Source organism: Lagenorhynchus albirostris, chromosome 2 (assembly GCF_949774975.1).
Source record: "Lagenorhynchus albirostris chromosome 2, mLagAlb1.1, whole genome shotgun sequence".
NCBI classification, from domain to species: domain Eukaryota; kingdom Metazoa; phylum Chordata; class Mammalia; order Artiodactyla; family Delphinidae; genus Lagenorhynchus; species Lagenorhynchus albirostris.
The window spans coordinates 170,948,304-170,973,694 of NC_083096.1; the positions used below are offsets into that span (position 1 = coordinate 170,948,304).

Genomic DNA, 25,391 nt, shown 5'->3' on the forward strand with positions numbered 1-25,391 from the left:
CTATCGCGGCCTCTCTTGTTGCGGAGCACAGATTCCAGACGCGCAGGCTCAGTAGTTGTGGCTCACGGGCCTAATTGCTCCGCGGCATGTGGGATCCTCCCAGACCAGGGCTCGAACCCATGTCCCCTGCATTGTCAGGCAGACTCTCAACCACTGCACCACCAGGGAAGCCCCAAGCTATTCTTTTAATGGATCATATTATTCAGTTTTAAAAAGGAAGGAAATTTCGACACATGCCATTTGGATGAACCTTGAGGGCATGTGTTAAGTAAAATAAGTCAGTTAGAAAAGGACGTATACTGCATGATTCCATTCGTATGAGGTACTTAGAGAGTCGAATTCAGAGACAGAAAGAATGGTGTTGCCAGGGAGGAGGGGCGGGGGAGGGCGAGATTAGGAGTTCTTGCTTAGTGGGTACAGAGTTTTAGTTTTGCAAAGAGGAAAGGAATTCTGCAGCTGGATGGTGGTGATGGTTGCACGACAGTGTGAAAAGTAGTTAAGATGGTAAATATTACGTTGTGTATATTCTACCAAAACTTTTTAAAAATCTTTTTTTAAAAAATGGATCATAGACCTAGATGTAAAACCTAAGCTTATAAAATTTCTAGAAGAAAGCATAGCAGAAAATCTTTGTGACCTTAGATTAGGCAGATTTCTTGGTACAACACCAAAAGCATGATATATAGAAGAGAATATAGAAGGTATGAAGCCTACAATAAATTGGGCTTCAGGAAAATGAAACTTCTGCTTTTTCTAAAGACTCTACTGAGATAACAGAAAGACACATCACAGACCAGAAGAAAATATTTGCAAATCACACATCTGATAAAGGACTTGTATGCAGAATATATATAAGAACTCTCAAAACTCAATAATAGGAAAACAAACCACTCAATTTTTAAAAATGAGCAAAAGATTTGAACAGACTCTTCACCAAAGAAGATATTGATTGACAAATTAGCATAGAGAAAGATGCTCTGCATCATTAGTCATTAGGGAAATGAAAATGAACACCACACGAGATTCTGCTACATACTTATTAGAGATCCGGAAATTAAAAAGACTGGCTATACCAAATTTTGTGGAAATTGTACCTCGATAAAGTTGACTTTCAAAGAAACAAAAAGTTAAGAAACATATACTGCTTCTACATTTATAACAAAAATGTTTTATATATACACACACATGTATAATGACTATATTGCCAAATAATTCCTAATCATTAAGCAGTTGACCCTGGAGGAGGGAGGCTTCAAAGGACATTATTCCCATTTTATGGAGGCGGAAACTGAGGCAACAAGCTGGGCTCAGCCTTGTGAGTCAGGGAAAGCCTGGTTACAGGCAGCAGCCTGAGGACCAGGCCAGTCCCTCAGACCAGGTCTCTACTGCAGGCACGGTGCATGTGGACATTGTGGGGAGGGGAAGAGGACCAAGCAGAAGAAAGAGGGCAATGACTAGCAGCTGCTCACCTCCTCCAGGAAGCCTGCCTATGCATCCATTATTATTTCTGGGCTCTCTTAACAACTGTGTTGGCTTGATCAGGCTGCCATAACAAGGCACCACAGAGTGTGGGGCTTAAACAAGAGAATTTTGTTTTCTCACAGTTCTAGAAGCTGGAAGTCGGAGATCAAGGTATCAGTAGGGTTGGTTCCTTCTGAGGCCTTTCTCCTCGGCTTGCAGCTGGCCATCTTCTCCCTGTGTCTTCACATGATTTTGTCCCTCTGTACCTGTCTATGTCCAAATCTCTTCTTCTTATAAGGACACAAGTCATTTTAGAATAGGACCCACTCTAATGACCTCATTTTAACTTAATTACCTCTTTAAAAACCCTATCTCCAAATAGGATACTGGGGCCTAGGACTTCAACATATACATTTTACAGGGTGGGAGGACACGTTCAGCCCATAACACCACCCATTGTGCATATAGCCCATGGCGATGCCCCACTGGAAAAGAATCAGACTTGAAAGTGAGGAGACTGGGTCTGGCCAGTGCTCTGCCTGAGAAGTGGCTTGATCCTTCAGAGCCCCACTAACCCCATCCGCAAATGGGACAGATGATACCCACCATACACATGGTGAGATCAAAGACCTCATGTAAAAGGCAAAACATTGCTATTTCCTATGGAGTGAATGGTGTGTCTCTTGGGTATACCCTTCCACCAGGTCTCAAGAGTGTCGACTTAAAAAAAAAAACATTCACAGCCTAAAAGTTGAGAGTCCTGTTTCATTCTGTGGGAATTTTTAGGACTTCAAGCCCTGGAAGCAGCATCTCAAGTAACCCTGAGAGAACTGCCCCCCGGAGGTGGGGAGCTAGAATACATCGGAGTTTTGCAACAAAGCGCAGGTAGTCAGGAAGATCAAAAGATTATTGTGAATTAAAAAAACCAGATATCCCAAGTTAAGGAATTAGCATTTTTTCTATGTATGAGAAGATGCAAGAGTCTGGGCTCACTGAAATCATTCCTTTGATATGCACCTCAGCTATCTGAGGCCAGTATCCTGTGTTTTCATATCCTGAGGTTCCTCAGGGCTCGTCGTAGCGAGTGGCTGCAGTCTGATGGCTGCTAGATGGCAGGCAGTCTTCCCTTCCTGAGTTTTCTCAGGGTTCACCGGCTCACGTTGGGGGGCTGCAATCGCTGATGACATTGACATCCTTTGTTTTCTGATATGGCAGGAAATATTCCATCTCTCAAGAGGCTGTGGGCCCCTGGGGGAATCAGATTAACAGCAAGAAATGCCTCTGGCCTCTTGTCTGGCCCACATAAGTCAGCCCCTCCCTAAGTCCCCACGAAGTAAAATCCTGCCGCTATTTCTGGGAGTCTCCAAGGTAGCCTTGGGAACCCCAGGCTCTCAGTCTTCTGCTCTGCTCCCCAAACCCACCTCCACAGCTGTTCCTGGAGGCCTCAGCACCCCAAAGCTGTGGGCCTTCAGGGGCCCAGTGGGGTCTCCCTACCCTCCAGCCTCAGAGCCACACCCATCCTGCACCACGTTTGCACCCCTCTGTCCCCTGTGCCCTGCAGAGCCCCTCCCAGTGACCAGAGCCTACGCCTGGAGTTTCTGCAGAGCTCTCTCCACAGGGCTCCGGCCAAAGCCACCAGACAAATCTCTTGGGGTCCACAGTCGCACCCCCCAACTCCTGAGGCAGGTCAAACCACCTGCACCCAATTCAACTTGTGCAGAGTGGTACCAGGCCCCACCCACACCTGCCGTTTGCAACAAGCACCGTCCGTGCCCCATGTCTCAGAATCCTCACAAGAACTCTGATAGCTGGACATTCTCATGTTCCTCCAGCCCACTTAACAGATGAGAAAGCAGAGGGGGAGTCAGGATCCACACCAGGCCTGTCTAACCTCCTGAACACCCAGGCTCTGCTGCCCCCCAGGATGATGTGACCTTGAGGAAGGCAGCAGGGGCCCAGGCCAAGTCTGAAAACAAGAAGAACCTTCAAGCAATGACCATCTTGAAGCTGCCTGGAGGGGGATTTTGAGTGATTTTGAAAATAATTCTATGGCCACTTGTCTGAGAGGTCAAAGTGGAAATTCCCTGCTCTGTGACCAACTCTATCCTTTAGAAGCAAGAGTCCCTGGGCCTGAGGTGTGAGGGGAGGTCAGAACTTTCAACTCTTTTCTCCTGGGCGGAGGGGTCACCAGGTGCCATGCATTTACTGACCACCTACTGTGTGCCAACCATTCTACCTGTAATCATGACAACGAGCCTCAGAGGAAGTGTGACTGGTCCCAGTTTCAGATGGGAAACCTGAGGTTCAGAGAGATGAAGTAATGTAATCAAAGTAATGCCGTGAATAAGCTAGAATTCGAAGCCAGATTTGCCTGATATCAAAGTAGAAATTTGTTTCTACTACACAACTTCAGTTGTTCATAATCTGGTAGGATGTCTGAACATCTAGACGGATACTGGATCACCTAGAAGGATATTGGGTTATCTAGAGAGATTATCTGATCATCCAGAAGGATATGTAATCATCTAGAAGGGTATCTGAAGTGTTGGGTTGGCCAAAAAATTCATTCGGGAAAAATGAACCCGAATGAACCTTTTGGCCAAGCCAATACTTCCTAGTGAAGTTTGAGTCCACTTGCTTTTACTGTCATGATCTTCATTATTATTGTCATTACTCAAATTTATGGATGTATAACATATACATGAAAATATACAAATCAAAAGTGAACAGCCTGGGGACTTCCCTGGCCCAGTGGTTAAGACTCTGCGCTTCCCTTGGAGGGGTACGGGTTTGATCCCTGGTCGGGGAACTATGATCCCACGTGCCACATGATGTGGCCTAAAGAAACAACAGTGAACAGCTAGATGAATTTTCAGAATATGAACGCACCAATGTAACCAATACCCAAAGAGACAGAGTCTTAGCAGCACCCCTGAAACCCTCTCAGAAACCCCTCCAGTCACCATGCCCCTCAATGGGTAGCCACTGTCCTGACTTTTTTGTTTGTTTGTTTTGTTTTTGTTTTTGTTTTGTGGTACGCGGGCCTCTCACTGTTGTGGCCTCTCCTGTTGCGGAGCACAGGCTCCGGACACGCAGGCTCAGCGGCGATGGCTCACGGGCCCAGCCGCTCCGCAGCACGTGGGATCCTCCCAGACCGGGGCGCGAACCCGCGTCCCCTGCATCGGCAGGCGGACTCTCAACCACTGCGCCACCAGGGAAGCCCCTGTCCTGATCTTTAAAAGCGCCAATTAGCTTGACTTTTTAGGAACGTCGTATAAATCTCTCTTACAACCTGTACTCTTTTGTGTCCAGCTTTCTTCATTCAGCATTATGTTTGTGAGATTTTTCCGGGTTGTTATGTGTAGCTGTGGTTTGTCGATGTGGTGTAATCACGCCATCTACCATTCTGCAGCAGACAGACATTGAGTGGTTTCTGGTTGTTTAATTCACTTACTTTAGTTCTGCTTGGGTGCAGCTGGAGAAAAGTGGGTCACTACCCAACAAAGGAATCTCAAATCCCTCCCTCCTCGCCCCCTGCCAGATGGTATCGGAGATGAAGTTCAGAGGACCCTGAGGAAGTCCAGCTTCTTTATTTTTTTTAACCTGTTTTCCTCTTTTTATTTTTTTAATTTAATTTTTATTTTATATTGGAGTGGAGTTGATGTACCATGTTGTGTTATTTTCAGGTGTACAGCAAAACGATTCAGTTCTACATAAATCCATTCCTTTTCAGATTCTTTTCCATATATGTTATTACAGAATATTGAGTAGATTTCCCTGTGCTATACAGTAGGTGCTTGTTGATTATTTATTTTATATAGAGTAGTGTGTATATGTTACTCTCAAACTCCTAATTTGTGTCTTCCCCCTACATTTCCCCTTTGGTAACCATAAGTTTGTTTTCAAAGTCTGTGAGTCTGTTTATGTTTTGTAAATAAGTTCATTTGTATCTTTTTCTTCTTTTTTAGATTCCACATATAAGTGATATCATATATTTGTCTTTCTCCGTCTGACTTACTTCACTTAGTATGATAATCTCTAGTTAAGCCCAGCTTCTTTAAATTTCCTCTTCCCCTGCAAACCTTCAGTAATTCTGAGCTGCATCTCTAACCCCCTCTGGCAGGTTTCATCATGAATGGAATTCAGGCAATGGGATCATTTCAGTAAATGGGGCTTTGCAGGGAGGGCTGCATCAAGTGGAGGATGCTGGTCACTGGCTGAAAGGACATGTTCTCAACCCATGGGGGTGTCTCTTAGGAGATGGGAGTCCACCTTCTTCTCTGCACTGAGGCTGGGGGCAGCAGTCTGCAGGCTCTGCCAGCTCTTCTCATTTCCGCCTCCATCTATGTTGGGAGGGCAAGAAAGTAGCCCCTGGGTAAAAGGACTCATCTGTAAAATGGGGATTAGGGCACTACCTGCTTACATTTACTTAGAACAGTGCCTAGCACATAGTAAGGGCAGCTCTGGCAGACCTCTATTCTAACCCAATTTCTGCCACGTACCTGCTGTATGACGCTAGGCGGGTTTCTAACCTCTCTGAGCCCCAGCTGATGGTAACTATTCTTAATAGAATTTGCACTTCAGTGTCTAAGTCCTCTCCTGCTCCTTTCTGTCCACCACTTGGAGATATTGATGGACTGTGGCCTAATAGTATCACCAAGTGTTCTCCCCACTGTTTCCAGGAAAGTAAAAATACAGACTTTCTGGCAAGTCTCAGGAAATGACCAGTTCTAACTATTATATGCTGCTGATGGAACCAGAAGCAAGGGAGTTTCTAAATTCCTACGAATTTCAGAAAGAGGAAGAAGTTTAAGAACGCTTCAATCTTCTAATTCAGCAGTTTCACTTCTGGAAACCTACTTTAGAGAAACCCCCTTTTAAAAATAGACAAAGCTTTATTATCATAGTGCCTTCTTTTCTTTTCCTTTTTTTTTTTTTTGGCTATGCTGGGAGGCATGCAGGACCTTAGTTCCCCAACCAGGGATCAAACCAGTACCCCCTGTGGAGTCTTAATCACTGGACCACCAAGGAATTCCCCATAGTATTTTCTATAACAATGAGCAATGGTGACCTAAAAGTCGTAATAAGAAAAAAAAAAGCAATCAATAGAAACAGACCTAGAGACAATGCAAATGATAGAATTAGTAAATAAAGACATTACGACAGTTGTTATAACTATATTCTATATGTTTAAGAAGATAGAGGAAAGCTTGAGCATGTTAATTAGAAACATAGAAGATATTTTTTTAAAAACCCAGGTCACATTTCTAGGGAGAAAAAAATACACTGAGATGATAGAGTGGATAGGATTAACAGCTGACTCCAAATGATTGGAACCAGAAGGTTAATGAGATTGACCCCCAATTACCTCACCACCAACCAATCAGAAGAATGTCCATGAGCTGATCACATACCCTGCAACCCCCTCTCCCTCACCCTGTCTTTAAAAACCTTTCCCTGAAAGCCACCAGAGGAATTCAAGCCTTTTGAGCATTAGCGGCCTGGACTCCTTGCTTGGCACCCTGCAATACATGGTGCACTTTGGTTCACCACAGCCCGAGGTCAGTAGATTGGCTTTACTGTATGCTGGCAAGCAGACCCAAGTTCGGTTCAGTAACACTATCACTGCCCCATTTCACACATGAGGAAATGGAAGACGGAGCCGAGCAGCTTTCTCCCAGTGAAGCAGCTGGAACACTGGGGAGGCAGCCTGAGTTCGAATCCCACGTCTCGGCCTCTTCACCTCCACGTGATGCTACATAGCCCGTGTTGTGATCACCATAATGGCATCGTCTCTGTGGGTGAGATTTGGTGTGGTGTGCTGTGTGCATGTGTTCTCTAAACCCCACAGCAATCAGAGGAGGGAGGGACTGTTGCCCCCACATTGTCCCCATTCTGCAAACGAGGAAGCCAAGGCTCATGAGGTCAGGTGATTTGCCCAGGGTCCCACAGCTGGTAAAAGAAGAAGCCAGAGTTTTAACACAGTCCCTTTGATCTCAAACTCAGCCTTTCAGCTGTGCGCTGGGGCCTCTGGGAGTATCGGGGACAGGAGATTTTGAGAACTTTTTGTAGCATCTATTCTGGAAGCAGCAGAGAGAGGTCCTGGCTACTTTTGCTCCTGCCGAAATGATACCAGCCTGGGGGAAGCTGGGGCTCTGGAGAGAAGTCCTATGTCCCATCAAGACCCCAGATCTAAAAGACTGTACAGTAAGGTCCCACATTGGTAAGAGCACCAGGGAATGACTACTGAGCACACAGAGGGGAGGAGTGTCAAAGAATATGCCAGAGACATTTCATTTACTTGCTGCTTCATTATTTTGCATGCAGATTGCTTTCTCACATAGGAGATGATCAGTTGGTGACTGAGTCTAGGAACAGAGGAAAATTAGATTGAAAAGAGAGAGCGAAGAGGGCTGGGAGAGGGAGAGGGAGAATACCTAGCAGTGTCTCGCTTTTTTGGGTGGACTGATTAGCTAGCAGCAAAGAGGTCAGCCTATGCACTGTGTTCTTGAACAGCTATATGACGGGCACGGAAGAAACCCAATTTCTGGCCTCACGGACTCTCCACCAAACCTTGGAAGGTTACCAGTGGAGCCTTTGTGGCAGACCATCCCTTTGTAATGCCATGTGTGTCCTGCCATCAGCATCTCCACCCTAGTTGGGCTGGGTCCACACCATTTGCCTCATTAGGATTCCCATTGTAATCTGGGGCAGACCTTCCGCAGGGTAAGTAGTCAACACACTCAACACACGTCAATTGCCTTCAAATTGTGTGTGTGCTTTGACTCAGCAAGTTCACTTAAGGAGTAGATCCTATAGAAACAATTTTGGGCAGAAACTGAGATTTAACAACAAAGAGTTCTTTCACTGTACCACTGTATGGTCTAAAAGAGTACGAAATTGACCTATATGCCCATGAATAGGGGATTTGTTAAATGAAGAGCATAGTCATATAATGGAATACAAGGCTGCCTTTCAAAACATTTCTGCAGGAGAATAGTTAACAACATAGAAATATGTTCAAGTTATTTTAGTAAATGAAAAGACAGACTACAAAGTACTACCTGTAACATTTTCCTAATTCGGTCAGGGAAAAGTGTGGAAAGATGTATATAGCAATAGAACCAGAAGGACATACACCAAAATATTAATAGTGGAAACAACTTAAGCTCCCATCAACGGGTGAAGGGATAAAGATGCCATGTATGTGAGTATATATATATATATATATATATATATATATATATATGTACACAATGGAACATTATGCAGCCGTAATAAGAAGGATATCCTGCCATTTGCAACAATATGGATAGACCTTGAGGGCATTGTGGTAAGTGAGACGTAAGACAGAGAAAGACAAATACTGTATAATATCACTTATATGTGGAATTTAAAACAGCCAAACATATAAAAACAAAGAGTAAAATGGTGGTTACCAGGAAGTAGGGGATGGGGAGGGATAGGACCAAAGTTGTTTAAAGGTACAAACTTGCAACAAGTAGTAAATAAGTCCTAGAGACAGTAGAGTGAATATAGACAACAATGTTGTGTTATAATCGCCAAACTTGCTAAGGGACTAGATCTTAATTATGCCAACCACAAAAAGAAATTGTAATTATGTGACATGATAGAATTGCTGCCATGACAACTCATATTATAATATATAATGTATCAATATGTTGAACACCTTAAATTTGCACAATGTTGTATGTCAATTTTTTTTAAAAAATGAATGGTGATGAATGGATTCACAAGTGATTTTAAATTTCTTCTCATCGCTTATGTTTTCCAAATCTTCTACGCTGAACTTGTTTCTACTGCAATCAAAAAGTTGAAAAAACAGATATTAGAAACAAAAATCATAAAATTCCTCATTGCCGGAAAAGAGGAAACAAAGAGTATGGGTGACCTCGTCCAGAGCTGGGAGGGGTACATGCATCCAGTAGGGTTGCATCTGATATAAAGAGCTGCTAGCATGGAAGGGGACTTCCAGCAGCTGCCTCCACTGCTCTGTGCTGGGATCATGCAACTTGCCTCGCTGTGCATGCTGGTGGTGTTTGCTGGTAAGTGGGGACAGGACCCACAGCTGGGAAGGCAGGGAGGGAAGCGGAGATGCCCTATATCTCTTTCCTAAGCTGAGCTGTTGCTCTGATCCTCACTGCCCTGGCCTCGCAGTCCCCAACTCTTTGGCCTCCTGCAAGGAGCCATCCGTGGCTGTCAGTCCCCTGGAACAGTGGCTTCGGCCAGAGAGCTCTGGACTGCCAAGCTGTGTGGCATACGAAGGCGGGAAACTACAGAAACTGTGGTCCAGCTGAACTGATGCCTCTGGTACTTCGGACACAAATTATAGAAATGGATCTGCTCCCCTCTGTCCCTTTGACCGGATAATAGCAATCTCTTACCTATGTACAGCACTCTACATTTTTAGAACTCTTGCATGATCATTATCTCCCTTGAACCTGGGAAGAGGGTTCTGTTGACCGCTGGGAGATGGGGCAGTTTCCATCCGATCTTTAGCAGATCAAATGTACAAATCTGGTTCCTGGCAAACTGGCGTTTTTGTTTCTTGAGCCATCTCAAAATATGTGATTTGAGAAAGGATTTGCATTTTTAAATGTGGTTTTGTGTTATTTTGGGGACTTCCAAATTCTCAAGAGGAACACATCTCCAAGGTTACCGTAAAAACCATTAGGAAAATTGCAATCAAGCTGCAGAAATTCATCTCTCAGATGCAAAGAGGCAATACAGTATAGAGATAAAATACACAGATGAACCTGCATTCAGATGCTGGCCCATCACCTCCCAGTCATATGACCTTGGCCAAGTCCCCCTACCCCTCTATATCCTCATCTGTAAAGTGGGCACAATGGCACCCTTTACATTGGGTTGTTAGAAGGACTCTAATGAGAAAACGTTTACAAAGTGTTTAGCAAGTGTAAGTAATAGTAAGCGAGCAATAGTTTAACACACAGCACATTCACGAGATAGTAGTGATGTTACCTCCTGCCACTGCCGCTAACCCTTGGGAGAAAGGGCTCCATCCCCTTCAGTGACAACTGAGGATGGAAAAAAGTAACCCAGGCAGGTATTTCTGTCAAGCTAAGCCAGTGCCTGAAGCCCTCATGACCACAAGTTGAGCTCCTCAATTTCCCAGGGCTGGGTTGACCTCACTGTAAAATTATGAGAAATAAGACCACCCGAAAGCATTCTGAATCAAAGTTGAATTTATTGTTTGCCTGGCAAGGAACAGCTGCATCCTTCAGGTGTGAGTTTATTTGTGTGGCTATTTCTAAGCTGAAATGGAAAGGGCTAGACTTAGGGGGGACAGAGGTACAGCAAAAAGGCGAGATTCTGAATTCAGGTCCCTGGCTGGCCTCCAGGGTGGACGCTAACTCTCCTGGCAGTGGGCTGCTTTCTGGTGCCTTATCACCGAATCCGGAAGTCCAGAGGGCCTGGGGTCATTCCTTAGGATGGTCAAAACTTAGCAAGGTTTCTCTTTAACACCCGTACATCTACAGCCACCGTGGCAAACAGCAGTGGCATTGTGGATTCCCACATGCTGGGGACACGACCTGCCTGCAAGTCCCTGACACCACCAGTCACTTTTACCTACAGCCCAAGGCAAGCACCCTGCTTGTGATCGAACCCTTGGTCTGCTGCATGAGTTCATCCCAAGCCCACCTCTTCCCGTCCCAACCTTCCCCAATCTGGGGCTCATCCCTGGTTTACTACTTACTTCATTTGAGTGTAGCGCTTTCATTATAACATCATTTACTTGGCGGGGAGGGGCTCCAAAACTAGGGTCACCTGAGGGGGCCTCCCCAGCCCAGTCTCCCTGAGACTCTGGGCTCCATCTGTGTCCTTGGATCATCTCCCCAGCTTGCACACAGGTACATTCCAGTCCCCTCTTACCTTGTCTGTTTCTCCCAAATTCTCCCCTGAATTCATTGACTTAATATATTTTATTTCTCCTAACTCAACATAATGTATTCCTCTCTCCCAATAAAATAAATTCCCCTTATGATCAACTCTAACCAGCAGATATTATGACTGAAATGAAAAATATCCATGAAAGTCATTGATTTCGGGGCTTCCCTGATGGCGCAGTGGTTGAGAGTCCGCCTGCCGATGCAGGGGACACGGGTTCGTGCCCCGGTCCGGGAAGATCCCACATGCCGCGGAGCGGCTGGGCCCGTGAGCCATGGCCGCTGAGCCTGCGCGTCTGGAGCCTGTGCTCCACAACGGGAGAGGCCAGAACAGTGAGAGGCCCGCGTACCGCAAAAAAAAAAAAAAAAAAGAAAAGAAGATCATTGATTTCTAAATCACACTGCTTCCCACGAGAGCCATGCATGCTGTTTAATGTGTGGATTTCTCTACAGGCTGTGCTGGGGGTCTGGGGAGGTGGGGTGAGTGTAAGAGGAAGGGTGTCTTCCTATTATGGAATGTGAACGCAATGCCCAGAGACAGAGAACAGAACCAGACTGCCTTGGGTTTCAATCCTGGCTCTTCTATTTACCAACTACTATGACCTGGAGCAAGTTACTGAGCCGCAGTGTGTTCATCTCTAAAATGAGGATTAAAAATAGTACTTATAGTACCAATGTTGGGTTTTTAGTTTTCATAAATATACCACGATTATCTAAGAAGACAATAACATTAGAGGAAACTGAATGAGGAGTATATAAGAACTCTCTGTATGATCTTGACAACTTTTCCATACACCTAGAATACACCAGAAGAAAAAGGTTATTTATTTTTTTTTAAAAAAAGTGTTTATCTCATGGGATGGATGGAGTCAATATGTCACTAGATGAAAAGATGCATGGTAAGGACTCACCAACTATCATTATATTTTCAATAACCTTAGTGTTAGTTGTCATTTTATTTTATTTATTTCATTTATTTATTTTTTTTGCGGTACGCGGGCCTCTCACTGTTGTGGCCTCTCCTGTTGCGGAGCACAGGCTCCGGACGCGCAGGCTCAGCGGCCATGGCTCACGGGCCCAGCCGCTCCGCGGCATGTGTGATCTTCCAGGACCGGGGCATGAACCCATGTCCCCTGCATTGGCAGGCGGACTCTCAACCACTGCGCCACCAGGGAAGCCCTGTTGTCATTTTATTATCCAAGGTCATTGGTTTGATCCAGGTGCCAGGCCTGCAGCCCACTGGCCTCCACTTAGATTCATGTCCTCTCCTTGTGGCTGGGCTCCTTGACAGGTGTGATTCCAGCCCAGGGCGGGATACTGGACCTGAACAAGATGATCAGACGAGTGACGGGGAAGAGACCCATCTTCTCCTATTTTCTCTATGGCTGTCACTGCGGATTTGGTGGCAAAGGCCAACCCAAAGATGCCACAGACTGGTAACTCCTCCCAATCATGCCCTGCCCCTACCCAGGGACCCTCCCTTTTCCTCTCCATCCATTTATTCATGTGGTACTATGTGCTAGGAACTCCGCTGAGCTCCAATCCAGCCCCAGCCCTTCTGGAGGATTCCCCAGAATCTCTAAAGGCCCCCTTGTACTCTCAACCCCAAACTAGTTAGAATACCCACACACTCCCCAGTGCCGTTGAACATTGTTTTTTAAAAGTCTTACCTCTTTTTGCCATGATCACATTTGGTTTTCACAGCAACCCTAGGGATCAGCCAGAGGAGGGATGAGAGCCAGCCAGGCCCGGGGTCAGTCCCCTCATCCACCACTTACAGGCTGTGTGATCTTGGGCAAGTGGCTTGACCTCCCAGAGTCTCAGTTTCTTCATCTGTGAAATGGGGATAATGCAAGCACCTCCATCATAGGGTGGTCAAAAGGCTTAAGAGAGAATTCATAGATAGCACAGGTGTCTGGTACACAGGAAACAATAAGAGTTAGCTAGAAAGAAGACTAGACCCTGCAGGCCTTGACTCTTCCAAGATAGGCACACGATTTCTGCTCTGGGGCAGGGATAGCCAGAGACCCGAGCTGGCCAAGGAATCAACACCACCATCCCCGTGTCCTCTCCCTCCAGGTGCTGCCACATCCATGACTGCTGCTACGCTCACCTGAAGCACCACAAATGCAATATTCACTTGGATCGCTACAGCTACAAGTCTTCCCAGGGGAACATCCAGTGCTGTGAGTGCCCAGGCCTCAGGATTGGAGTTGGAGGCCGAGGAAGAGAGTTCTAGCCTGCATTGCCTTAATGTGCTGTGTGACAATGCACAAGCTACTCAACCTCTGTGTTTTTCTCATGTGTCCAGTGGCAGTAGCTGGGCTGTGGAGGAGAGGCAGGAATGGGGGTAGGAGTATGGAGAGGTCCAATAGGGGCTTTGACCCCTTGTGGATCTGGAAGGCTGGCAGACCTCAGCTTAGATCCCTGACCCACCATTAACTAGCTGTGTGACCTTGAACACGTTGCTTAACTTCTTTGAACCTCCTCTGGAAACTCAGGAAGATAACAGTATTCTACTCCATAAAGTCAATTCAAGAACTAAAATAAGAGCAGACACAATGGGCCCTGCAGATGCATGCTCGATAAATTACACAGGCTATCGACGTTACTGTTAATTTTTTCATCATCATTTGTCCTCAGAGCAGCCCAGCCAGGAGGCAGCACCACCCTGGTGATCTCTATTTTGCAAACAAGGAAACTGAGACTAGAGTGAACTGTTTGCTCAGGGTGACACAGATGTAAATGTCGAAACCTGGGCTGTAACCCAGGTCACCTGGCCCCTGGGTTCATGCACAGAGAAAGGTGGCAGGTCCCAGGGCTGGGAGTTGAATGGGCTCATTAGCTGTCACTGTTAATTGAGAACTTAACAATAAAAACAGTAATAGTCAACATTTACTGACCACTTACTATGTGCTGAGGGCTTTGCCTTCTTGCTTTAATCTTTTATATATACATACATATATATATATATATATATATATTCTTTTTTAGATTCTTTTCCCTTATAGGTTATTCAAAATATTGAGTACAGTTGCCAGTGCTATACAGTAGGTCCAGGTCTTCTTACCCCCATTTTACAGATCATGAAACTGAAGCATCGTGGTCCTTTCCCCAGAGGCTTTGCGCATGCTGTTCCACCTGCCTGGAACAGTCCCCTCCTCCACCCTGACTTTCGGGAATGGGGGCAAACCCTTCCGATCTCAGCTCAAATGGCTCTTGACACTGAGTCAGATCCCACCCGTTTCCCATCTCGTAGCCCCTGCATTGTTCCTCACTCCCGGGTAGCACAGTTGCTGGCACTCATTTCTGTGGTTCTCTGATATCTGCCCTCCCCAGGGGGGTGTGAACCTCACCTGTCCATTCTGTTCAGTCCTTTCCCCCCAGGGCCTGCCACAGGATAGGTGCTCAACTGTTTTCTGAAGGGATGAATAAACAAAGGAGCAATGGCACACAGGGAGGCCATGGCCCGCGCCCAAGGTCACAAAGCTAGAGTCAGAGTAGCTGGCAAGGGTACCAAAAGCCATGAAAGGGCTGAGCTGCCATCAGCGTCTCCCTCCAGGGGCCCTGAGACACCCCTGCCCCGGCTGGGGAAGGGATAGATGCTAAGTGCCCTCCTCCTCCACCCCGCAGCTGACAAGGGGAGCTGGTGTGAGCAGCAGCTGTGCACCTGTGACAAGGAGCTGGCGCTCTGCCTGCAGCGGAACCTGGACACCTACAAGAACCACCTGCGTTACTACTGGCGGCCCAGCTGCAAGGGCCAGACCCCCACGTGCTAGGAGGAGCCCCCTGCACCGTGCCACGCCCCCTACCCCGCTCCTGGCTTCTTGAGCTCCGGAAGTCCTGCAGGACCACTGCCACCCCCCCAGGATCTAACCCCTGAACCAGCCTGGCTTCTTTAAAGCACTCCCTGGAAAAGGGAGGGTCTTGGCCTTCCCCCACATCCCCCCACCTTGCCTCTTGGACCTTCTAAATCTTCCCAGCCAAGGCAGCAGCTGTCTCCCCTGAGGGTGGAATGGGGTCTTAGGAAAAGCCAAGGCCAGGGAGCCCCCAGGGATGGTGTTTAGGCCAAAGCAGCGGGCGTTGGGCGTGGGGTCTGGGGGCGAGGTGCAGCAGATTCTTCCTCTACTGCCGCTCCAGGCACCCCCCTCCCCAGGTCCCCCCCCACCAGTCCAATGCACCGTCCAAGCTGCCACTGGAGTGGCCTCTCTAAAGGGTGATATTGATCTTTTTGTCTGCATGACTCTACTTCTTAAAACCCCAAGGTCCTCCACCACCCAGGATAGGGGCGGAGTTTGGGACCTGCACTGTCTGGCACTGTGTCCCTCTCCCTTGGAAGCTTGGGGATCCTTGCGGGCATGGCCTGTGTCTGTCTTGGACTCAGTTGCATCCCTGGTGCCCAAAGCAGTGCCCAGAACCCAGAAGGGACTCCGTAAATACTTTTTGAGGGAAGGGCTTGTCGACTTAAAAAAAAAAAAACGTAACATGAGAGCTGCGAGTTAAGTTTTATTTGGAGCAAAATAGGGACTATAGCCTGGGAGACAGCACCTCAGATAGCTCTGAGAAACTGCTTCAAAGAGGTAGGGGGGAAGATCAGTATATATGTGATTTTGGTGAAGGGGGAGCACAGGCCATCGAGCACATTTTTTTGCAGAAGTTTGCTGCTAGTCTCGTGAAGGTTACGGCCAGTCACGAGGAACAGAAATCACCGTGAAGGATTTTAGTGCTTTTCTAGATTTGAGGAGATGCAAGTATTGGGCTCATAAAATCTTCTCCTGAAAATATCTAACTATCTAAAGGCCTGTTCTGCCAGTTTTTCCCAGAGCACAGAGGGCCTCATTTCTGCTCTCCACCCTGAACTCCTTTCAAGGGGTGTTGAAGGTCAGAGGCTGCAGCAGCTCGTGATTGAGTCCTTGTAGAGGTAGTTGGCAAGGGCCAGGGGCAAGTGGCAATTTGCTGTTGACAGGCTGGACCAAGCAGCCCACCCCCTTTGCTCCAGGCCCCTGGTCCACAGGCCATGTGTCCTCCAGGCACCCGTTCCTCTCCCGCTGCCAGGCTTTTGCTCAGCCTGGGCTTCTACAGCGATGCTCCACTGTCCTGCCGTCTCCAGGTGGCTAAGCCCACGCTAGGCTCCTTGGGATCCACGGGCAACTTCCTACAGGAGTCTTCCCTGGCTGCTTCCTCCCCAGTCCTAAGGGCTCACTCCCGCCTTTGAGCTCCCACAGCACTTTATGGGTCTACAACTTGCCAAGCTCTCGCTTGAGTGGCCTATGATGGTCCAGACTGCTCTGACCTCCCTGGGCCAGACTGGAGCTCCCGGAAGATGGAGGCCACATCAGTTTCATCTTTGTTTCCTCTGCTGCCCCACATAATGGGTGCTCAGTCAATGCTTTGAGATCAAAGGAGCCCATAATGGAGAGATGGTTGTAGGGGCGGGTGGCGTTCGTGCCAGCTAAGCCAGGTGTTGGCTGCCACGTGCTCACATCGGCCTCCTTCTCTTGAGGGTTGCCCTTGGCTGCTGGGAGTTACCGTGCCCATCGCCCACCCCACCCCGCCCACCTCTAACCAATGAGTTGGGAGAATAATACCATGTAGGGCATAACTGCCCCCCGCCTCGTGCAGACCATCTGGGTCACACGCTGTGTGCCCCAGTGCTCCTCGTGGGGTCAGGCTAGATGTCTTGCTTTGTCCCCTGGCCTATCCTGTTTTCCTTGTCCTCCTACAGGTTTCTCCTGAGACCACTCCCTCAATAAATCATTCACTTGCACAAGAATTCCCATCTCAGGCTTGGCTTTTAGGGAAACTAACTTTGGATGGATGGATGGATGGATGGATGGATAACATTTTCATATAAGGAGTCACAATCTGTCATTCATATGTGATTAGCGGTATTTCCAGCTACGCGGCTGGGGCACCTGGAGCCACCCACACCCTTCTGCCCGTAACACACATCTGTGAAACAGCTGACCAAGGGGTTTTCCTTCCATGTGAAGCTCAGTGGCTCATGCTGGAGAGCGTAATAGGAATAAAGAACTACGGGTGCTGGGTTCGAATTCCAGGGAATTCCCTGGCGGTCCAGTGGTTAGGACTCCACTCTCTCACTGCCAAGGGCCCAGGTTCGATCCCTGGTGGGGGAGCTAAGATCCGCAACCTGCGCCCTGCGGCCAAAAAAAAAAAAAATTCCATTATACCACTAGCCAGCCAGGTGACCTTATATAAGAAATCTAGGTTTCCTCGTGTGTGAAGTATAGATGGAAATACTAAAATAAAAGAAGATGAGGCTAATGTATTAAACAAGATTAATGCATATTAAGCCTTAGCACAGTGCCTGGCCCATAGTAATCCCTCTTTCAAAATTAACTGTGTTATTACTGTTGTTGTTGTTGTCATTATGCAGAGGCCAGATCTGAAGTCACCCCCAGAATGAAACAGGAGGAGAAAATAGTTAATCAGTGTTGCCCTCTTTCCACCCAATTCCTCTCTCCTTTCTGCATGAAAGCTGTGTATGTTAGATGATGATACACGAGGTCCATTTATTCAAGACACACAGTCAAGAGCTGGCGACCCTACTTGCCCATCAGAGGTCCCCTGTGCTAGGCTCTGTGGCTCTGTGACAATATCAGTGTTGGCAGATACGGACATTATTATCCCCATTTTACAGCAGAGCAACCTGAGGCTCAGAATGGGAACAGGAACCTCCACAGGTCCCACAACCAACAAAAGGCAGAGCCAGGATGCCACCCCAAACTCTTCCCCCTCTGCTCCCTGGCACCCCGTCCCATCTGTACCGATCAGGAAACTTCCATCCAAAAACTGTGGCTCGATGGGTTTCAACAATGAGGGCACTTATCACCTCACATGACAAGACATCCAGGAGGAAGGTGGCCCTTCAGTGGCTTGATGATGTCATCAGCACCGGTTTCTTTCCTGGTCTCGGCTGGCCACCCTCACTGTGCTGGCTTTGTCCTCTGGGTGGCTCCCCTTCCCGCTCCAAGATGGCAGCCATCATTCAGCCCTCAAGCCAAGGCAGAATAACATCCAGAGGAGAAAGTGTTGTCTGTTCCGTGTCTCTCTTTAGTAAGCCCTACCACCACCACCCAGCAGACCTCTGGCTCAGGACTGGCCACGTTCAACCATGGTGGCCCCAGACCACCATGGAATCACCATGATTGGTTTAGATTCCTCAGGATTTATTTACTCCTGAGAAGGGACAAGGTCAATGTCCCTGAGGGGAGGAGAACTGCCAGAATCAGGGCTGTTGGGGTTATTGATGGGATTGGTGTTGGACGGGCAAGTCCAGGGCTGGGTCAGGAGGAGGACTCTGCCTGGAGAACCCTCTGTGAGCCAAGCACCTTAGTGTTGGTGCCTGCCCATCACATAGTAGGTGATCAATAGATTGTTGAATGAATAAATGAATGAATGAATCCCAGGTTGGTAAAGACATAGGACTTTGGACCATGAGGTGGGATGGGCAGGTGGGGTCTCAGGGTAGCCAGGACAGAGTCCCCAAAGTAAGGGGAGAACCTCCTGCCCTGTGAGTTCTCATTCTGGGCCAATTTCCAGCTACTGGAATTGGATAAGAGGCACAAAGGAAGGAGAGGCTCACAGGCAGCTTCTGTCCTCCACCTCGTGTCTCACATACCCCAGGATGAAGGAAGCAGATGGAAGGACACAGACGCCATGCTTCCTCTTTCCTCCAGAGTCAGACTCGGAAAAGGCAGGGGCTGGGAGGGGCGGACAACGAACCCCTGACACTGAACACCTGTGGCGTCCACTCACGCGGTCCTCTTAACTCACTCGGAACACTGGAATTGTCATCTGCATTTTCCAGCTGCAGAAACTGAAACTCGAGGATGAGTCACTTGCTGATAAATGGCAGGGCTGGTATTCGAACCCGGGTCTCTTTGGCTCCAGGGCCATGTCTCACCCTACCTCCCACACTCTTTATTAGAACAGTTGCTGACTCAGCCCTCCGTGACCCTCAGAGGGGAGCAGCTACCCCCAGGGACAAGGAAGCGAGGTTGGGGTATGGCAAGGAGGGATCCTGGAGGAAGGCATGGTGAGTAATAATCGTATTGACAATAACAGTTGCTCTCAGTTTGAGCCCTCACATTTGGAGCACTTTATCCTGCACTAATCCCCTTCCCACCATGGGCTGGTCCTCTGTTCACCTGGATGTCGGGTTCCACCTCCATAGGGCGGGAGCCCAGCCCAGGGCAGTGATGGGCCGACGACTTCTCCATGTCTCTGCCAGTTTTTCCTGCTGGATCTTGCTCCTTCCTTCTTTGCTGGGCTGTGCAGGTGGGGCTGGGGCCCCTGTCCCTGCCCACCCCGCTTGAGGGGGGATGAGGGTGTTCCCACCTGGGGTCCTTGACATCCTTGCTAAAGTCAGCCCGAGAGCTGACCTGACCCCCGGCCAGCTGGATGACCCAGAGTCAGGACCTGCTGTCTCTCTCCCTCTCATTTTTTTCACTTAAAATAAAGGAGAGATTTTAAGACAGTTTGTGAAAACTCAAAGCAGGTCAGAGAAGGCGGTGCAGGGGATGCCTCTCTGTTCCCTCTGCTGTAGGTTCCTGGCCAAGCCGTGCCCACCTTGGGGCTTCTGGAAGGCACTTTCCCGAGCTCTTTGCAAAACTGGCCCCTTCTGTCACCCCGAGCTCAGCTGATAGTCACTCCCTCAGACAAAGCCCCCCCCTGCCCTGCCAACCTGAAGCCACCACCTCTCCGCCCTTACTTGCTCCCTGTCTCCTGCCTTATCTTCTCTGCTTCACAGTTTCTGATGGTTTTCCTCGTCACTTCCTCATCCACTTGCCTATATCACCCCAGAGCTCCACTAAAACGTAAACACGACAAACTCAGGGAGGGACCACCACCTCACCAGCACCCAGAATGATCCAGAATGACGCCAGAGGCACGTGAAATAGCTGCTGAACAAATGAGGATTGATAGGGAAACTTACCCTGTTTCTCTCAACTGGCTACTTCGCAGCCGTGTGACCTCGGGCTAGTGGTTTTACTCCTCTGACCCTCACTTTGTGATCAATCAAATGGGGGTGACAACACCTACCTCTTAAGACTGTTTATGATTCCCACGAAAGGGAATTTTTGACCAAATCTTCATCTCTTTCCCAATGAGCGCTTCCAGGTGGTGAGAAGGTTGAGACAGAGTGAAAGGGGTGGGGTGCCCAGATTGGAAAGGGGGCGTGTTTTATCACCTCCCTGCTTCCTCCCTCGGACTATCAGAAACCAGCCACCCATCCTCTGCCACGAACACTCCCCTACTCCCAGAAGGCCATAGAAGTGAGGTCAAAGGTCATTCTCCAGGTGGGCTGCTTCATCTGGAGCCCCTTCCAGGGGCCGGGCTGGGCCGGGGCCAGCAGAAGCTAAGGCTGTCCCTACCTGTTGAGGATCCAGCCCTGAGATGAAGTCTGCCTGTGCTCCTGGTTCTGCTATGGCAGATTGCCCTTCCCAGGCCCCAAACACCCCAGGTCTGGGAACCACAGTGTAGAAGAAAAAACTCGGCTGTGGTAGCTCCTGGCTTCCCGAAAGGGAGATGGGACGATGCCATTTTCTGGATTTCCCTGCGCTAAGAACCTTACATACGTTTTCTCATTTACACCTCGTTATACATGGCCCTGCCTCACTGTACAGATGAGGAAACAGGCTCTGACAGGTTAAATATCTTGCCAGAGGTGACTCGCTCAGCAGGAAGTGGCAGAGGCCGGGAGCGGGAAGTAAAGCCATCCTGGCGCCGCCTTCTCCAGCCCAGATGGGGCACTGCTTAAGGCAGTGTGTTTCTAAATCATTATGGCGGACAAGAATCCCCTGGGGGCTTGCTTAAAATGCAGTTTCCTGGGCCTCACACTCAGAGGATCTGATTTTGTAGGTCTGGGGCGGGGCCCAGAGACCTGCATTTTTTTACAAGTGCTCCTGGAGATTCTGATGCATCTGGATGAGAATCACACTCCCCCTCTCCTCTCTCAGTGGGTCTCCATGACTCTCACATTCCCTATGCTTGGCACCTAGAGCAGGTGGAGTCCATCCCCATGGCCAACCCAAGGGCTGACCAGCCCATTAATACCAAGGTTGTTCCTCCTGTGCCTGCCCATCTCACTGGACTGAAAGATTGGAGACCCACATTTCAGCTCAGACTCTGTGTAAACCCCGTTCTATGGGCCTCCACTGCATCATCTCTCAGACAGGACGGGGTAGAGAACGGACGTGTGCACACAGCCTTTCACACATTCCCCAGCCTTTCACACATCCCTTTCCTGGTGTTTGGTTTAATATTTCATTTTTACTCTATTTTTTTCAGGTTTCTTGGCCACACCATGCAGCTTGTTGGATCTTAGTTCCCTGACCAGGGATTGAACCCACGCCCTCAGCGGTGAAAGCGCAGAGTCCTAACCACTTTCCCTACTTTATTATTTTTTTAAAGCTTTCTTAATCTAAATAAATTTATTTAAGAAGGGAACTTACAGCACCCTGGCAAAGGGAAAACTAGCATCAATTGTCATAAACAGAAGGTGACCATGAAAATAAAACTCTTTTTTTTAAAAATTGGAGTATAATTGCTTTATAATGTTGTGTTAGTTTCTGCTGTACAATTAAGTGAATCAGCCACATGTATACATATATCCCCTCCCTCTTTTGGACCTCCCTCCCCCCTGCATCCCACCCATTTAGGTCATCACAGAGCACCAAGCTGAGCTCCCTGTGCTATATAGCATGTTCCCACTAGTTATCTATTTTACACATAGTAGCGTATTTATGTCAAACCTAATCTCCCAGTTCATCCCACCCACTCCTTCCCCACTGCCGCCATGTCCACATGTCTTTTCTCTACATCTGGGTCTCTATTCCTGTCCTGCAAATAGGTTCATCTGTACTATTTTTCTAGATTCCACATACATGCGTTAGTATACGATATTGGTTTTTCTCTTTCTGACGTACTTCGCTCTGTATGACAGATTTAGACAGACAAGATGCACAACCAATAGTTGTTGGGTGAAAGAGCAAGCACTTGAGAGGAGCTGAGGACACCCAGCCTCCAAGCTGAGACCACCTTCACCTTGATGTTGTCTGAAGGATTGGGAAGGAACCAGAAGGGAGAGAGTGAGGCACCCTGTGAGCCAGTGTTATGTGTCGTCTCCTCTGGGAAGCCCCACAACGGGGGAAATGCCGGGCTGGGTGATGCTGTAGAAGGTCCTGGAAATGAAGGATGAGGAACATGGGGTCTGCTCCTGGAGAGCCCAAGCATGGCAAGGGAAGGGGGCAGGGAAGGAGTACTGTGCTGGGAGACAAAAGACCCCAATGTTAAGCCTGATTTTCTCACTCCTCCGCTGCATGGCCTTGAAAGCGATCAGAATATGCCACCCAAATTATGCCACTTTAGCATAAAATTATTTTGAGCTGAAGGCAACTGAGAATTAACAGATGCATGAAGAGTTCTTTTTCCTCCTGTTACCTGCCTAAAAGCAGATAAAAATTTCCCTTTGAGGAAGGTGCCCTCTGCCCACCACCCTTGAACTAGGGAGAGAAATGCAACTTTGATCATCAAAGACGGGGAGTCAGCTCCAAGATGAGTTTGCATAAGCAGACTTTACTAAAATAGCGCTTACCTTCCATTTTCCCCCCATATATTTCCAGGTTATTTCCCTACAATTTATTGTCCCTTGAAATCTAAACCCTCTTTCCTTCGCAAAAAAGGTAGATGAGTCCCTGAGTCTAACCACTTCTTTGAGTTTTACTTCTTTTCTGTGAACTCCTGTGCATGTAAATATTAATAAATATCATGTGCCTTTTCCCCTATTTATCTGTCTTTTCTTAGTTTAATTTGCAGGCCCCCAGGCACTAAACCTAAGAGGGAAGAGGAAAAGCTTTTCCTCACCAACACTGGTCTGCAATTCCCCATTGACACCAAAGTGACCAAGGTGAAAAAGCTCATGTTAAATGGAAAAATAAAACAAGAAGCACAACTGTATGTTCATCTTGACTGTATTGGGGAAATGTGCCACATGAAAGGTTGGCAGGAGAAATGCTCTAACATAGTAGTCAAGAGTGTGTGTTCAGGGTCCTGAAACTGAGCATGATCCTGTGGGGATCCTGGGCACCGAAGCTTTTCTGTATCCTCCCTTCCTTGTTTGTAGGGAACAGACTCCAGCCTCCAGGACCTTCCCTGAGTCCCAAAGGGCAGATTCAAACAGTTGCTAATCAGGGAAGGGAGGGGACACAGACAAGAGAGGGGCAGCCAAGAAACAATAGTGCAGCCTCGGGGCATGGTCCTGATTCCACCTCAAGGGATACATGTAACAATACCTTTAAGCTCTTTATAGAACCAAATGCCCAACAAATGAAAGATGTCAGCATTCTTCATTCCAGAGAAGACCATCTGAGTCCAGATTCAAGGAACCAGAGAAGCTCATCAAGAAATTACCTGAGACCAGATAAAAGGAGTGCAGGCCCTGCACACACCTTAATCTTATCAGCAACCCCACCCTTGATGTATTGCTATAAAACTCCTCAACAAATCCTCCCAGGATGGGACACACAGTTTTCGAGGGCAGGAGCCTGCCGTGTCCCCCTTTGCCTGGCAAAGGAATGAACAATTCTTTTCTAGTTCACCCAAAACTCTGTCTCTGAGATTTGATTCGGCACCTGTGCACAGAGGCCAAGTTTTTGGCATCAGTCCCACACACAAGGGTCTCCTGACTCCTGGGCATGGGATTTTGTCATTGAACCTCTCTGAGCCTCAGTTTCCTGAGGCAGCTATCCTCAGTGGTGAAGCCTGAGGGAACTCAGGAAGGAAACAAAGAATACCTACCATCTAGCAGTCAGCAGACAGCAGCCACCCGCAAAGGTGCAGCTTGAGGAAACTCAGGATGTGAAAACACAGGATACTGGTCCCAGATAGCTGAGGCGCATATCAAAGGAATGATTTCAGTGAGCTCAGACGCTTGCATCTTCCCATATAGAAAAGGGCTCAATTCCTTAACTTGAGATATCTCGTTTTCTTTTATTAACTGTACCTGTTAATAAATAATAGTCATAATAATAAATTAATACTAAATAATAGTATTAACTACCTGCCCTTTATTGAAAAACTATATATCCTAGTTCCCCCCTCACCTCCTAGGAGCAGTTTTCTCAGGGTTGCTGGAGATGCTGCCTCCTGGGCTTGAAGTCCTAAGAATGTCTGCTGAATAAAACATAACCCTCAGCTTTTAGGTTGCGCACTTTTTTTCAGTCGACGGCAGTCACAGTGGCTTGGGGGGCCAGGGGCAGCCTATGGTTGATACCGACAGGTAACTCTCCTGTCTGGGGACAGCAGGCAGGCTGGCTGAGGTCTACACTGAAATCTTCCCTGAGCATCATGTGAGCAAGGGGCAGCCACATCGATTCAGCACACCGTTCCTGGGCAAAGAGGGCAGGCTCTGGGGTTCATACCCTTTTGCCCTGTTTACCAGCTGTGCTTCCTGGGGCAAGCTCCTTGACCTCTCTGTGCCTCAACCTCTTCACACACAGGATGGGGGCATTCACAGTACTTCCCTCATGAGTGAATATGAGGGTTCCGTGGAACCGTGGTGAAGCACACTTCAGACACCGTCTACACTGGGCTCTGCTCTATTGTGTCAGGCACCAGACAAGGCAGCGGGATTCATAAAGTAGTCCCAGTCAGTCCTCAAGAGCTCACCATTCACACGAGGCACTCGAACATTGCTACAGGGAACCAGCTTGGGTTGGGGAGACTGCCTCAAACTTCAGGGTCCGAGAACCTGGTTCAAGTGCCACTAACTTGGGTGTGACCTTAAGCAAGACACTTTTCTCTCTGTCTCTCGGTTTCCCACCCAGTAAAATGGGATGTTTTGAGGCTATATTGGATCATGGATTTGAAAATATTTTGAAAAGCATAAAATATTAAAAGGTCTGGGGTGCAGAGCAAGATAAATATTATAGGATATCCCTTACATGTAGAATCTAAAAAAACAGTACAAATGAACTT

The 25,391-nt window shown here is 47.9% G+C and overlaps 1 protein-coding gene across 1 annotated transcript; it reads left to right on the top strand.

Annotated features, from left to right (window-relative positions):
• Positions 1-9,439: 9,439 nt before the first annotated feature.
• Positions 9,440-15,169, top strand: PLA2G2D (phospholipase A2 group IID). The gene is made up of 4 exons (XM_060141236.1): positions 9,440-9,527; positions 12,682-12,826; positions 13,470-13,576; positions 15,024-15,169. Exons 1-4 carry the CDS (start codon positions 9,440-9,442, stop codon positions 15,167-15,169), a joined length of 486 nt encoding a protein of 161 aa, XP_059997219.1.
• The last annotated feature ends 10,222 nt before the right edge of the window (positions 15,170-25,391 follow it).

Bases quoted from the DNA above. Each gene is read 5' to 3' on its own strand.
- PLA2G2D (XM_060141236.1), top strand. From the start codon at position 9,440: ATGGAAGGGGACTTCCAGCAGCTGCCTCCACTGCTCTGTGCTGGGATC. The intron at 9,528-12,681 runs GTAAGTGGGGAC...GCTCCTTGACAG, and splicing joins CATGCTGGTGGTGTTTGCTG to GTGTGATTCCAGCCCAGGGC. The intron at 13,577-15,023 runs GTGAGTGCCCAG...TCCACCCCGCAG, and splicing joins CCAGGGGAACATCCAGTGCT to CTGACAAGGGGAGCTGGTGT.